Source organism: Marmota monax, unplaced genomic scaffold, assembly GCF_021218885.2.
Source record: "Marmota monax isolate L192 unplaced genomic scaffold, Marmota_monax_Labrador192_F-V1.1 WCK01_AAM20220418_F8-fsc00065, whole genome shotgun sequence".
NCBI classification, from domain to species: domain Eukaryota; kingdom Metazoa; phylum Chordata; class Mammalia; order Rodentia; family Sciuridae; genus Marmota; species Marmota monax.
The window spans coordinates 6,378,887-6,395,917 of record NW_026694038.1 but is presented as its reverse complement, the minus strand read 5'-3'; the positions used below and the strand labels follow the sequence as shown (position 1 = coordinate 6,395,917).

General features: G+C 34.1%; 1 protein-coding gene across 4 annotated transcripts in view; it reads right to left on the bottom strand.

The window, feature by feature from the left end:
- Positions 1-17,031, bottom strand: part of Magi2 (membrane associated guanylate kinase, WW and PDZ domain containing 2) — a 1,314,737-nt gene that overhangs the window by 299,588 nt on the left and 998,118 nt on the right. For all 4 annotated transcript variants that reach the window (XM_046464122.2, XM_046464123.2, XM_058585490.1 and 1 more), the window contains exon 7: positions 2,883-2,940. In XM_046464122.2, the coding sequence (XP_046320078.1) occupies positions 2,883-2,940 (58 nt within the window). The remainder of the gene's footprint in view (positions 1-2,882; positions 2,941-17,031) is intronic.

The following is a 17,031-nucleotide window of genomic DNA, read 5'->3' as shown; positions in this document are numbered from 1 at the left end:
TATTTTACTATTGGTAGGGAAGGTGGAATGCTTTTCATATCTTGTAAGCAGCACCTCCAATTGCATAAAGGGCTATGTAATTAAATATTAAAAATAATAGCTCTTGGGACTAGGGTTGTGGCTCAGTGGTACAGCGCTTGCCTACCACTGGGGAGGCCCTGGGTTTGATCCTCAACACCACATAAAAAACAACAACAAACAAAATAAAGGTTAAATTCTTAAAAAAAATAGCTTTACAGAGAAACCACTGCCCATTGTCATTAATAGTGTTAGTGAATTGACATTTTCTTGATAACTAATTTACAATAATTTTGCTTTGTTAAATTAACTAAATATTAGTTTTAAAATATTTAAGTATATGATTCCTTAAGATGTTGTCATTAATATCATTACGATAATGAACAACAGAGTTGGAATTGTGGCTCAGTGGCAGAGCCCTTGCCTTGCAAGTATGAAGCACTGCGTTCGATCCTCAGCACCACGTCAAAATTAATTTTGAATTATCTATCATTTGAATTATCTATCATTTGTCCCAGTTTTCTTCATGGCCTGACAATGATATCTCATACATCTACTTACTGATATTGGTACGGTCTTTGGAATCCTGTACTGGGGATAAAGTCATGGCAGAAAGTAGAGCTGGGTGCAACCAGAAGGGAGAAGACTATTTTGACTCACTAGAACCTGTATATATAACCTTATAATCACTTGAATTCTAAAATTATTAAATATGTCATTCTGATCTAATTATATAAGACATGATTGACTCCAGAATAATTTTCTAAATATACCTATGATACATGGAAAATGAAGTGGAGAAATGTAAAGATACATATAAGCAAAAAAAAAAAGGCAACTATTCAAAACATAATTAGGATAAGAATAAATATTTTTAGGGTTATAGCCAACATCCACTTTAATAATTAGCTATCAGTGTTCTACCAGCTGCAGGTCTTTGGTTGAAGAACATATACCTCAAAGATCAAGAAGGTAGGAGATATAGGTTTCTGCTGTGTGATGTCTCACCCCTCTGACAGATGATCAGGATGGAGGAGAAAGATTAAATACTGTTTCCATAATGGAAATTAGCTTGAGGGAATTTGAAGACATGGAAAAACAATCTGGAATAAGACAGGGATCAGCACACTGTGATCCCAGAACAAATCAGGCCAGTTGCCTGCTTTTGTAAATAAAGTTTTATCGGAACATATCCTCACCCATACATGTAAGTGTTACCTATGGTTGGTTTCAAGGTACTAAGGCAGAGTATAGTAGTTGTGAAAGAGGCTACATGGGCCCCTACAATATTTTCTATCTGAATCTTTATGGAGTTTGCCAACATATGGATGAAGGAAAGGGTTTTAATTAAATTACTCCCAAGATAATGTATTAAAGGTGAGACCTGATAGGTCACAAACCTCAGTTTTCTCTCCTTTCATGGAACTGTTTTGGATTTCAGATGTAATAATAGGCTTAGGAATAGTGCAGTGTGATTCAGTGAATTAATACAACAGTATTTATTAAATTAGTGTTGAATTTATTCGGGCACAGCAGCTCTATTGTTATTAAAATATGTAAGTATATTAGTTGATTAGCAGTTTAGTGGGCCTGAGAGTCCTCATAGATATTTACAAATGATTCTCCTTTGTTTAGAGATATCTCTGTTGCATTTTTATCTTTTTTACCTATGGAGTGTCCAGGTGATATTAGACATTAGCTACCATATAAGAAGATTCCTTGTGGCAGATGAGCCAAATTCACCTCGAGGGTGAATCTGGAAATGATGGATTGTGGTGCCAAAATCGGGGCTTGTCCAAATGAAAATGGTGGGTCAGAGTATTCGAGACAAGTGCTCAGATGGGAGAGGCTCAAGGGCAGGGAGCACATAGGTCTTACTTCTTGGCACATTTTCAATGCAAAAAGAGCTTGATACCTAATAAAAGCTCAGTAATGTTTGACTGTTGTTACAAAAACAATTTAGTAAAAAAGCCATAATCTATAACCTTTGACCATCTAAATTATTACTGTTACACAGAACATAGTTAGCAAAAACAGAGTTAGATCTTGAAATAGAATGTGAGAAGAGTCTTTTGTGTTCCAACCTCTGCCTTTCCTGGGCTGTTTATTTCCCATAAGGAAGATGCAGACTTTGCTACTCACCTAAATAACTTTAGGAACACAATAGATAGGAATAAAAATATTTTCTCTTTTAAAAGAGGAGATTCTGGAAAAATAAATCCTAAATTTAACTTTTGAAAATTATGGATATTATTTGATTTTCCCAAGAAAAATCTTTATCAATAATTTAGAGCCTAATAGGTTCTTTACTTCGAAGAAAAGGATATGTAGATGGAGATAGTTTGTATTACATAAGGTAATATCACTACAATGCATCTTCTATTAAGTAACATAAAGGTCCAGTCTACTGAAAGAACACTATTGACTTGAAATGGGGTTTTAAAAGAGAGAAAAAAAAAGCCCAAATTTTATCTCTCAAGTGGAAACTATGATGCAGTTAATTGGCTTTGAAACCCAGGTTAACAAAATATCTCTTTTGTACAACCAGTCAGCTCCCCAAATTTTGATTGCAAAATGAAAGGCATTAATTTGATATCTTTAATTATCACTCATTTAGAGGACAGTGTGAAATACACTTTCTCAATTGGTGTTTTTTGACTCATGAGTCAAAGGAAAGGAATGAGAAATTAACCAGCTGCAGAAGCAAGAAACAGCAAGAGGTGCTGGTAGAATCTTTGTGAATACTTCAAAGTAAGATGAAAGGGAAATAAAGGGGCTGTTAGCCACACATGCTCAATAAATGAAATACTAACACAATTTCACAACATATTAATAACAAGTTAATATCACGCTTAGAGACTTACTCAACATAATAAGTGCCATATATGGGATCATCGATCTTTTCCCAGCCATATGGAAGCTCTGAAAAATAAAAAGTTATATCTTTCAGTAAATAAAGCGCAGATACCACCATTTCCTAATAAAAGTAATATAATTTAATTGTTCATAAATTGCAGAAACCGTCTACTAAAGCAGACTAAAACATTCAGAGTTACCAAATTTCAGACACATATTGTGGAGACTATAAGAAGCACCGATTTGAAAATTGGCAGATAAAATACAGAGCTCTCTTCTCTGCAGATATACTGCTGGGTCTAGCTGTTTTTTCTATGCCAAGCAGTAGGATGGCACGTCATCATATTATCACCATCCAGGGCGACACAGAAAGCAAATCACTTTTCTGAAAGTGCAAACAGATTATTTATTTGTATTGTTAAAGGCACATTTCAGAATAAAGATTGTATTTTCAAAATATATTTCTGAGCATAGAAAATTGTTTCTGATGGCTGAAACAAAGACATTATAAATTCTCAATTGATATCCCACTATTCTAGACTGTTAGCTTGCTGTTCACTCCACATGGGTCATGATTTGAATGCTGCCAGCATGTTCTCTGGGGCATATTTTAAAAATAAAGTCTAAAATTGTAAATATACTTTCCTTGACAATATATAGCTCACATTTCCTACTTTTCATGGTTCATTTTAATAGACACAAACATTGAAAATATCACAGTACTATAAATGCTACTACATGCAAAACTGTACTGTTTGAAAGCTAGGCTTTACTTCATGATACTGTTTTTCACATACACTGAGCCTGTATAATTAACTGACAAATATGAAGAATGTCATATTTTTTGATAGATATTAATTTACACATATATAATTTGAAAACTAAAATACACTAACATGATTAAGTAGTATATTTACAAGTGAAATTTAAAAGTTTTATTATTACCGTAGTAACACATGTCACCACAGACAAAGCACAGTAATAGAAATTAGAATTACATGCAATCCTGCCATCCAGAGATAACTACTGTTCATATTTTTGTGAATATCTTTCAAATAGTTTTTTATGCAAATAATTTTGAAAGGGATATTATTTTTGTAGCCTGTATTTCTACTTGACAGAACATTGAGCGCCATCTTTCAATGTGAATGAATGCTTGCTGCACAATATCACTTTTGTGTGTGCAGTAGTAGTCTGTGATATGTCTAGAGTCTGTGTAATTCCACGGTCTTCTGGTATTGACCATTTGGGACTTTCTAGTTTTTGTCTGTGTGTATCATCTATGTCAGACACACTAAAACCTAAACCTCTTATTATTTTCCTAATAATTTAGTAGTGACAAACTCCAAGAGGTAGAATTTTGGATTAAAGAGCATATATATACCTTTTCATGGCTTTTGATATGCGTCGCCAGACTGCCAACTTCCCACTCACAAGAGTACAAATTTATAGTCTCACTGAGTGCGTGTACAAATGATTTTTGTTTCTCTGTAACATTAATTTTTGAATACAGATTCAGAATTCCTCATCCAAAACTTTTAGGGACATATAGGTTACAGAATTCAGAATATTGTGTGATTTTTAGTAAGTTCACATGGTGCAACTGCTTTCTGTTCTGTAACATTCCAAGCAGAGTTGGACAAGTACCTTATAAATGAACGTGTGAGTATTTCTACAGCTAACCATGTGATTCATTAAAAGGTATACCTTAAAAAACCTGTAACACCAATGTAGAATACCTAAAGAAGTCTGTCTTTCAGAATGATCATGGGAACAAACCTTTAACTGAGTATTGATAATGGTTTGGTTACTGATGAACTTTCCATGTCCTACATCATTTTATCCTAATTACTCAGGATTTGAATTCCCTGTACTCTGACTCCAGCAATTCAGATCGTCTGTTTAACACATTATAAAAATAATTCACATTAAGGAGAATAACCATCTAATTGCTTTTCACCAAATCCCCTAAACTATGAATATTTGGCTAATAAAAATAATAAATTTGACTATACCTACTGAATGCCTTTTCCAAGCAGCTAAAGTGAAAGAATATATAAAAGATAGCAATGGAAATTATGGATATTTGTTATGTATAGGGCTCAGCACATGGATACAAACTTTTATAAAAAGTTTAATGTTATCTCATAAATACAATATCATATGAAAATAATATTAAATAGCATAAAGAGTAAAAGTCTAGTGTTGTTAACTTATGGATATAGTACTTTTTTTTTCTCTTTTCTTTGTGGTACTAGGAATCAAACCTAGGGCCTTTGTGTATGCTAGGCAAACTCTACCACTGAGCCACATCTCCATCCCATAGTATGCTTCCTAATGTCAGCGTCATCAAGAATTACATGATCAATTTTTAAAATTATCTATTATGGGCTAGGGATGTGGCTCAAGGGTTAGTGTGCTTGCCTGGCATGCGCAGGGTGCTGGGTTCGATCCTCAACACCACATTAAAATAAAAATAAAGATATTGTGTCCACTGAAAACTAAAAAATAAATATTAAAAAATTATCTATTATGATATCCATTATTTCTTCATTTATTTCTCTATCTTTGGCTCTCATTTTTTTGAGTAGATTAACTAGTTTTAAGCAAATTATAACAGAAGTGCAGAACTTTTTGATGATTTTTGCCAGATTTACAATGCCATAGGTACTTACTATATACTTTCTCACTTGCCATCATGAAGACCTCAGCAGAATTTAGGGGAGTCTGTTTTGCTTTTCATAAGATACCAACATGTTTTGTCTGTCTGTTTTCTTCCTATTTCCAAAGTAAACTATTAACTTCACGTTAAAATAAAATTATATATTACGAACACTTAAACTTTAAGACAAACTTTTTTTTTTAATTGGTACTGGGGATTGAACTCAGGAGTACTTAATTGCTGAGCCACATCTCCAGCACTATTTTGTATTTTATTTAGAGACAGGGTCTCATTGACTTGCTTAGTGCCTTGCTTTTGATGAAGCTGACTTTGAATCTGAGATTCTCCTGTCTCAGTTTCTCAAGCCACTGGGACTACACATGTGTGCCACTGTGTGTGCTTTTAGTGGTTTTTGATTCACACTCTAAGACACAATGATACACTATAGCTTTAATTTTCTATTATAAACAGCTGTTGTTTGTTTCAATTTAAATATTTTCAAGGATTGATAGGAGGAAGTATCAAAATATTCATAACAGAAAAATATATTTGACAACTCATGTTCAAAAAGCTATGTGCAGGTACATATGAATGTGTATGTATGTAAGTGTTGGTGTATGTGCATATGTGTGTTTGTGTGTGTTCCCTTAATATATTTTTCTTTTATCTGTAATAAGCAAAGAAGAAACTTAAAATTCATTTAACTGATCATAAAATTATACCTATTAATGGATTACTATGTGATGTTTCAGTACATGTATACTGTATGCCACATCTCCTCAAATATTTCTTAGGATAAAACCTTTCAAAATTCTTTCTTCTAATTTTAAAAATTGTACAGTACATAAATGTCACATAGTCCCCTTACTATGAAATAGCACATTAGAACTTTTCACTCCTATGTAAGTGTAACTTGATACCCATTGATTGAGATTTTTTTCGTTTCATTGTAAAGAAACATCTAGAATGCTAATAAAAACTTACAACATTGGCATGTTTTTCTTTGCTCATAAAAATATAATATGATAAACTTTTTAAGATTATAAACTTATATAATGAAATGTTAAGAATTCATCATCTTCAACATGATGAAAAATTAAGAATTAGCTATCACTGTGAAAAATATGTTTTTTAAAAAATTGAACTAGCTTTAAAAACCCACTGCTGCTTCTTTAAATTAAGCTAACAAATGAGACAATGAACTTCCATTATTGTACTATTTACCCAATCAGGGGAGCATGTAGCTTGGAGGTCTTGGGTTATTTAGAATACTGTATTCAACAATACCTCACAAATCTGCAGATGATTAAGGTCACACTGATAAAAGAATAACATACACTGCACAACAGGGAAAAATAAACACTTGAGATCAGCAAGGTTAATGCTGCATTAAGGACTGTTTTAATTGGGATTTTCTTCAGGCCATGGAACCATGTAGCAAACTCAGTGATTAGATTTATCTACCCTGCAGAAGTCTGTGTAAATGTCTAGATTAATCTGTAGTCAGTCATATCAGCTTTGTAAAATGGGAATAGAATCAAAAGATTAAATGGGCATTCAGTTCTGCATGGATTTGGCCACAGCCACATGCTCTATTTTTTATTAACCAAATTTTACTTCTATTTCATTTTTAGTTAGGTTTATTTTCATTACAGAAAAGCAGTTTTCAGGCATAAATGGGAAATTTGTAGAAATACAAATAGTATTCCTTATGAAAATGACACTTAAATACTGGACAGTATAGGAAGCCTAGAACTTGATATCGCAGGGTAGCTGGGAAAGATTCTTTTGTCTGTCTTTTGTACTATGTTCTCTGTATATCTTTGTCTTTTTCGCTCAACTCCTACCTACTGTGAATATTATTCCTTTGCATCTACTGATTGGCTATCTCTGCTTGTTTATCTTGCATGTCTTCAAATGGCCACTACCCACCTTGCTCTGTTACTTTCTATCTTAATCACTACTATCATTACTTTGGTCTCTGTTTTCCAATTCTATATCCCATCTTCTCACAGAATTTATTGATCTAGTTATTTTCTTCAAATAGATCCAAATTATTTAATCTGATCAGTCAATGTGCTGGCTGCCCCCAGGGCAAGAGTTCACTCAGGCAAGGCCCAGGGACTAAGTTCCTCTGTTAGATGCAGAGTCACCCAGTCACACAAAGAGCTATGGATGAGAGATACCACAAATATCTTTATTGTAAGAAAAATAGCTTTTAAGATAAAGAAAAAACATACTCTGATGGCATCAAAATAGATACTCCTTACTCTTCTAAATGATCTAATGCTTCAAAAATAATATCTACAATATTAGATGATCCATGGTTAACATTGGTAAGAAAAAATATCAATATTGTGATATCACATGATGAAAAGAATACAGATGTACTTCTGTAGTGTTCTTGCCAAAAATAAATAACTTCATTTTCTTCATTTGACAATCTAAAACAAAAGACTAGTACTCTTGTGAGGTGTCAAAGTCATTCAAGAGAAAGACAGACTGAAGAACTGTCAGAGTGGAGAACTATGGAGACATAATGACTAAATGTAGTTGGGATAATGGATTGGATCCTGGACCAGAAAAGGGAGAACTTTTCAAAAATTCGAATAAGATTTGTAGATTAGTTAATAGTTTATGTAAATGCTAACTTTCTGACTTCAATAGAAGTGAACTTTTGCAATGCTAACATAAATATGGCAGATGAATCTGAAATGGTGACAAGAAGTGGCAGCAGGATAGCTTGGCACAAGAAAGGGCATTTTCTGGTAAAGTTTCAGTAAGGGTCACATTTGGTCTAAGTGTGCAAGCTGCATTAGCAGGCCAAAGAATGATGAACCCGGGGAGTATTTGTCTATTTCTAGATTTCTGGAGAGGTCTAGCTGTAAAGAAAGATTTGGGAATCAACTATATGCTAAGCAAGGACTTTGAATTATACATTTCCAGTTTGCTCTTCTCTCCTTTAAGTGTATTAATACATACAGCTCTCTGTCTATTTGTCATCATCATTCACTTAAAAATGCTTACTGAAACATTCTGTGCTTCTATAGGGCAAAGGCTGGGATCTAATGTTGACCTCTGTACTTACCCTTTCAAAATTGTAAATATTTAATGAGTGAAATAAAGCCACCCAGGACCTACACCTACAACATAATCAGGAGAAATAAAATACTGTGAGCTTTAAGAGATATGTGTACATGAGGAACATAAAGGTCCCAATTTAACAAAGACTACTGGTGGCAGAATGGAGAGTGACAAAAAGGAGAGGGGGTCAGGAGCCTGTGGGTGAAGTGAGGTGGGAAAATAGACAAAACCATCCTCAGAAAGATAAATTACCATCCCGATCAGGAAAATACTGATGGCAGACCCAGAACATAGCTATCAAGGGGTTACAAGAAGGAGTTTAGAAGTTTAGAATGAGGGACAGAGGTCTCAGGAAGAAGGCTCTGTTGCAGAAGATGGAAAGTGAGGTCAATGGAGAAGATGGCCCTTGCAGCCTTGGTTATAAAGGCAAAGTCGGTATCTACAGAAATTTAAAAAAAATTAATTGTAAGGTTATAAAACATACCAACTACTCTCCCTGGATAAAAATGGTATCATCTTCTAAGGAATTGACACCTCACCAAAACATCAGAAGAGTCTGTTTATAAATTTCTTAAAAAAATGTAGTAGTCACAGAGTTCCTTTACTTTTGCTTATATGAAACTTTTATTGCTGGTGTAGGAACAAAAGACATTTCAAAATGAACAGAAAATAGCAGATGATAGTCATACAAAGTTACTCTAAGAAGAAATCAGAAAATGAGAGATGAAACAATACCGATGATGAAAATTTGCTATCTTCTTTCAAGATAAGACAAAATCAAAACACGAATAAGAAAATTATAATGAAAAAAAAAGAAAATTATAATGAAACCTATAGATATCCTGAAACAAGTATTCATAAATATAAAATAATACTTTGAATCAGATATTAAAAGTTCTGAACTGAGACAGATAAAGGACAGAAAAGGAGAGTAGACCAAAATGGTGAAATAATTTTTTTTAAAAAAAATGTGTGAAATAACTAAATTAGAAAACACACAAGAGAGAAAAGTTTCAGATGAAAACAGTAAGAACCCCTGAGAAAAGACACAGGAAGAGTCAAGAAAACACAAATGAAATGCGCAAAAACTTTAAATGTGTCGGAGAGAAGTCATTAATATAGAGGACAGGCAAAGAGAATCCAGTGTATGTATAATTGGAATACAAGACAAAGAAGGAAAAGAACCCAACAGAACTAATACTTGAAACTGTGATCCAAGAAAAATTTACAGAAGGAGGAAAACTACATCTACATATTGAAAAGATTCTCCATGTACCCAGATAAGTGTCTTAGAATAGCCAATTCCAAAATACAAAAAGCATTAGACTTAAAATGATAGGTAAAAAAGTGACTAAAGAATAATTTTATTAAAATGGAAAAAGTCAACTTGACACCAGATCTTAGAAACAGTACACATTTATTTAGACAGCAGTGAAATAGATTTTAAATAAATCTCAAAGAAAAAAGTGCAAGCCAACTTTATATCCATCCAAGCTTTCTTCAAGTATTAACACACAATCTCCCTCTTTCTCCCTCTTTCTCTGTTTCTCACACCAGACAAGCAGTTTACTGCACTAAAATTCTCTTCTTAAATAAACCAAACTACTTCAATCAAGAGATGACTTGAGGAAAGGACTAATACAATCATTCAACACATTTAATTATAGATCTAAGTTAAGAACAAAGGTAAGAATGATGGTAGGAAATAATATGTAAAGTAATAGGTTTCAAAAATACAGACATAATGCAATTAACAAAGGGAAGAGAAAAACGAAAGTAGAATGACCAATGGCCTCATTGATGGATGCCTAAGGGAACAGATGGGAGCCACAGAATATCATTTACACCTGAAAACTTGAGTGGGGGGTCTTATAGAAGATATCTAATATAAAGGCAAACATTAGAATACAAATCACTCTAAATACCAATAGAAAGAAACAAGAAAATAGAGAAATAGTCAATATAATACAAAATGGTCAATAAATATAAAATGTGAAAATTAAAATTAAGCAGAATTGCATGAAATTTAGCTTTCTTGTTCAGAGTTTTTAATAACTTATATAGAAAAACGTGACTCCATATTATAAAAAAAGATACATACTTAAATAAAGGGATTTAGAGAGGAGGCTAATAAAGAAAGGGTTGGTCAAAGATATGCCAGACAAATAGAAAAAAGTAAAATCCAGGGGTTACCATCTCACTATCAGATTGAAGAATTCAAATCCAAAGCATTAAGTATGACAATGAAGCCCACATTATAACAGGTCACAGTTCAGAAGGAAAACATAAGATATTGATAATTATGTACCCAAAACCACAATCCACCTCATAAAACACTAACTACAAGGGTAGCAACAAGAAATACATGAATAACTAGCACTTTGCTCTCAGTCTAGACATATTGAATTGACAAAATTACAGATATAGAAGAACTAAACTATATAATTAATTAGGCAGATCTTCTGGCTCTTAGCCCCTTCTTTTTCCCCATCTCTCTTTCTCACTAGTTTTGTACTCCAATAACAGAGACATGTAATATTCTTCAAAACTATACATTGTATTATAATAAGTCTTATGTTCCCCAAAGCAGAAATAATACAAACAATAGTCTCTGAATACAATGAAATAAAAATATACATTAATATCAAAATATGAATCAAAGAAACTTTTACTTAGAAATTAGAGCCTATAAATAACCCTTAATCAAACAGGAAAGGTACACTAAAATTACAGATTTCAGTGAGAATGAAAATATTAAAGAGCAAAATTTGTAGGATACAATGACAACCGTGATCAGAGGAAATTGTACAATATGCATATTAAAAAATAGAAATAATTTATGGAAATTCCTAATTTTAAATCCACACAATGAATACAGTATATCTTCACTAACTAGTCACCTTCATATACAATAGATCTCTTGATATTTACTCCTCTTAACTGTAAAGAGAGTCGCTATTATGTGATCTAACCACAAAAATGATAGTTGTGTGGGTAATGAATTTGCTAATTGGCTAGATTTAACCATTCCACAATACATGTTTGTACTTCAGAATATTATGTTGTACAGAATAAATGCTGTTAATTTAAAAAGTTATAAAAAGGACAAAAAAGGAGCCCTCATGAAATATGAAAGTGCATGCACATGTGCGCGCGCGCGCACACACACACACACAGAATACAAATTAAAAAAGTAAAAACTAATATGGTTGAAAATAGAAAAAAAAGTAATAAAAATTCGGATTTTTTTTTTAGAATCAGCAGAACAAACACTAGCTGAAGAGATAAGGCCTAGAGAGCAAAGCAGAAGTGCTACAAGGGAGATAATCACAAAAATAATAACAATAATGTGGACAAACTTATGCTAAAGAAATTTAAAACCTAAATGCAGTGGATAGTGGATAATTTTTTAGAAAAAAAATTATGAAAACTGGCCCCAGTGAAGATAGAAAGCTTAAAAAGACAGATTTTTTAGTCAATTTGCCATAAAAAGAAATAAAATAACATGAGTACTAGGAATAAATACCTTTTTAACCTGGGTAGAAGGAAAGATTTTCATATTACAAAACAAACTTGACAATTTTGACTACATAAATACCTTGATATAATAATACTATTAAGAGGTAAATGATAAGCTGGGAGAAAATATTTGAATGCATATTATCATATATTTATACAGGTATTTATCATTAATAAAGGGTTACTTTCTGTATTACAGAACTTTAAAATTTAAAGGGGAAAAAAGACTAAAAGCCTAGTAGAAAAACGTGCAAAATTCAGTCTGATATTATAAAGGGAAAAGCAAACCTCAAACTCAGTTTCTCCTACTGTATCCCATAGCACAGACCACTTCTGACACAGATGTGTGTGGGTTTTCCCTATGCACCAAGCAAGCAGCTCTGTAGCAGCAGATACTAGCTGCATGTCCTCAATTCATATCTCTTCTGACACTACCTGGAGAAAGTGTCTGACCCCACAGGTGGAAGGCTCAGACCCCAAGATTGCCACCTTCATCCTGTTCAGATGCCATTCCTGAAGCCCCAGTTTATTTTACCTGAACTTCTGACCTCCTGGCTATAAATTGGGCTTCCCACTACCCTCTCCTCAGGTTCGACTAATTTGCTAGAGCAGCTCACAGAACTCAGGGAAATACTAACTTACATTTACTGGTTTATTATAAAGATATTACAAAAGATACAGATGAACAGCTGCAGGAGGGTGAAGCAGGAGGAAAGGGGCATGTAGTTTCCATGCCTCCTCGAGGCACATTGGCCTCCAGGAATCTATTGTACTCACCTATCCAAGAGCTCTCTGAAACTGTCCTTTTGGACTTTTATGGAGCCTGCATTGCAGAGCCATAACTGAAACATGGACAATAGTGTTGAAATGTGACTGGACAGGATGGGTATGACCTGATGCTAACAGACTGAATGGGGAGATCCAACAAGGTCTATCTCAACAGATTCTTCTTGGCCTCTCTGTGCAGCATTCCTTGCAAGTATGGGACAAGACCCCTTTTGAAATGGGGTTCTTAGTATCCACTATCAGAAAAGGGAAGTCAGGGAATTTCTTTATGGCCTGCTCCAGACAGAAAGGCAGGGAAAGAGTAGAGTAAACTGAGGAAGAGAAATTCTCGGTTCTAAGACCATGCTTTGAGGAGGAAGTTAAGAGCAAGGAGTTCATATATTATCATATCACAGTCAAGAACAGACAGCTCACACAGAGCATACTCTAGTGACCCTTAAACATGAAAAGAGGCTCAATATCCCTCATCATCAGATAATGCAAATTAACATCATATCAGTACACCATTCTGCATCTATGAGATTCACCAAAATTCCAAAACGTGACAATACAGTCTTTGACAAGTTTGTGGGGAGACAGGGTCCCTCATTCATTGCTGGTGAATGGACGATGTGATACAACTTCCATTGAGGGGAGTTGGGCAATATCTGTTGATTCAGCGATCTCTTATCTGAGAAATTTCTCTAAAGTTCATTTTTCAAAGATACAAAAAAGAAAGTGCACAAGGTTATTTATTGCAGCATTATTTTATAGTAAATCATGGAAACAATCTAAATTCCCAACCAGAGATGATTGGTTACACAAACGTGGTGTGCTTGCATAGTGTTGTACTATATAGCTGTAAAATTTATGACTAAAATCTCTTTAATCTGATTTAGAGTTATTAGTGGGATATATTATAAAACAAAAACATTCATGCGCCTTTTTATTTTTTGAAAAAAGGAACACAAGTAAGAAAATCAGAAGTTAAATGTGCTATTCCAACTTAAGAAGTGGTATGAATGGTAGAGTAGGAGAAACAGGAGAGAAAATGAGATTTCTTTGAGTATAACTTTTTGTTGCTACATAAGGTTCATGTTCTCTTATTAAAAATAAAACTAAATAAAAAATGAAAAAAAGTCAATGAGCCTAATGGTATACAAAATTGACAACAACTCAGAAAAAATATCAAGTATTAATGAAATTATAGATTCTCAGACGAGGGTTTCATTATACAGACACCCAGAAGGTAAAACATTGAAAAAAAATATCAGTGTGGTTCAAAAGGGGAATAACCATATTTATAAGGATGCACAATTTGTTATGCTTTCCCAACAGTGAGCATCAGGGTCTAGTTTCTGGAGCTTGAGGCTAATTTATGCTAATTCTTATGCCTTCTGCACTAAGAAACCCTGGGGGTCTAGAATTTAGGATCCTCATGAAAAAAAGATGTAGTAATAAAGCTTCAAGAGCACGGGGTGGGGAAACCACTAATTTAGACCTCAGGCCACACGTGGATTTAGTATCTCTGAGGGAAAGGCACTGGCCTCTGGAGAGCACAGGACTGGTGAAATTCTCCCTAGTTGATACCTCTTCTTCAGCTGACAGCTACATGGAGAGCTGATATCTGAGCCTTCTGTGAAAAGATCATCATTTGGGCATCATGGGGCTGCAGAAATGGACTTGATTGATTCTGGGAATGCACCATTCTAGATTATCCTAACAGAATCTCAGAACTACCAAAGCAAATGGTCATTGGAGTATAAGGCATAAAAGCATTTGAGCAGGAGACCCCCCCCACCCCTTCCCAAAGCCCCAAGACCATAAACATGTACTTCTGCACAGGGCTCCATTCATGCTGCTGCCTTTCAGGGATCAGGGATGGCATTTTGGCTTCAGGTTGCAAAGTTCTGTTTACAGATAAAGTGGTAGGTGAATCACAGCCTAGAGGCTCACAAGTAGGAAAGCACAGGGGAGATGTCAGGTGCACTTAGGAGATTGGACATCCATGGCCCTCCTCCTTGTAAGCTGTACCATTTTCCTCTATAGGGACATCAGTCTAGTCTACAGGCTATTAAGTAGATAAAGCAACCACAACTGGAAAGGTCAGAGGGACACAAGGACTGGGTGCTAAATAGCTTATCACATGCTCTTCCACAGGGGATTGCATCTGTATTTTAATTATTGACTCCACTGAAGATGATAAATAATGACAGAGTTAGGAATTTGGCCACCATTTTCCAGGGAATCAAGATGAAAACGTGGATATGGGACAAGGAAAGAAAACAAAAACTTTAATTCTCCACTTTGCTATATCAAAAGAAGGATTTTAAGGTTTAGGAGAACAGCTGAGGAAAACGGCCTTGTTTTTTCTGGCTTTTGCTGGTAATTGTGATTGCTGCCCTCTTTTCATGACCTCCTAGATGATTGGCTTCTCATAGGCTATCCTGTCGTTTTGTGGTTCAAAGTGTTCTAGTATATAGTAGTTTAAGTGAAATTTGCAATTCATTACTATGGCATTACTTAACATATCTCTTATAACATAAGAGCTGTGAGACCTATTTTTGTGTTCAGGGAATACTTTTATTTTTTTACCTGATATATGAAACTATAAATATTCATGGGATACCATGTGATATTCTGATATATGCATACACTGAGTACTGTTTAAATTATAGTAAACTTCTCTTCTAAAACATTTATCATTTCTTTTGTGTACAAACATTAAAAGTCATGTCTTCTATCTTTAAAAAAAATAAATTATATATTATCATTATCTACAGTCCCCCTAATATGTCATAAAACACTAGAATTTTTTTCCGCTAACTATTACTTAGTACCTGTTCATCAACCTTTCCCTATACCTTCTCCCTATACCTTCTCTGGTTACCACCATTCTCCTCTATGTGATCAATTTTTTTTGTGATAAACAAGACAAATTTATTGATAGTTTACTAAAGCTAGGTACTATACTAGGCTCTGAGAGGTACAGTGGCAAGTCACAATATCCACAAATTGGATGGTTTCAGACAGAGTCAGCCACTAAAAAATAATTTTACTAATTATTAATAAGTTACAATTTAGGATATATGCTACCAGCAAAAGTACATGCATACTGTACTCTATCTAAACCCTGAGGTGATTTTTGAAGTGCTTAGAATCATAGATTTACATTTCATGGATATAATTCATTACAATTGTTTTAAATAATCCTAATGCAATCAGTCAGCAATACATTTGTCAACTGGGAATTCTGAGGTGATTTCACATAATGGATAGTAAAGCAGTTTTTTAAAATTTGATTGATTGGAATATATACAAGAAAATCCTACAGTTTAAGTCTGTGGGAACAGCGAAATATCTAACCTCAATACTGTAAGGGTTTGGAAAAATAAAATTTAAAACTTACCTTAGTTTCTTATTTTAGATTAACTGAATCCTACTTAGGAACATGGCCTAATTTCATTTTCTACTTAATATGCCGCCACAGAGTATTGTTAAATTAAAATGCCACTTAGACTAGTGAAATGAATCAGACTAAGCACGAACCTAGGGCTGCTAACTAAAATTTGCAGATAAAATTAGCAAAATCTATGATGATGCTATTTGAAGCATCTTCCACAACACTGGGCATAAGCAGCCTCATGACAATGTTAACATGCAACTAAATGGTAACAATGTTACTTTTCCCATGAAACTCGTGGGTCCTAAGAGACTTTCATGCTTTATAGATAAGCTGGGTAATTGTCAAATTGGGGTGATGTGGGGTTGTCATAGATTCTCTACTTTTGGTCAACAGAAGTCTGTGACTTTCTGTCAGAACAAAGAAGTAATCCATATCCACTTCTGAAAAGGATGCCTGAAAAGAAAAATCAATAAAATACTAATTTCATCATCATTTGGACAGGGAAAGAAAGATCATCTATATTTTCAGTTAGTGCTGCAGAATCCTTTTAAAAACATTAATAGGAAGAACAGCCTGACCAAGCTCACACTGCCCTGTTAAATAATTGTTCAAGGAGGAGATAATCTGTAGTTTCAGCAATGTTTATCACAGACAAATCACAAGATGTCAAAGGTAATTTGAGTTGAGAGAAAAGACAGGGAAGTGCTTTTCCCATGACATG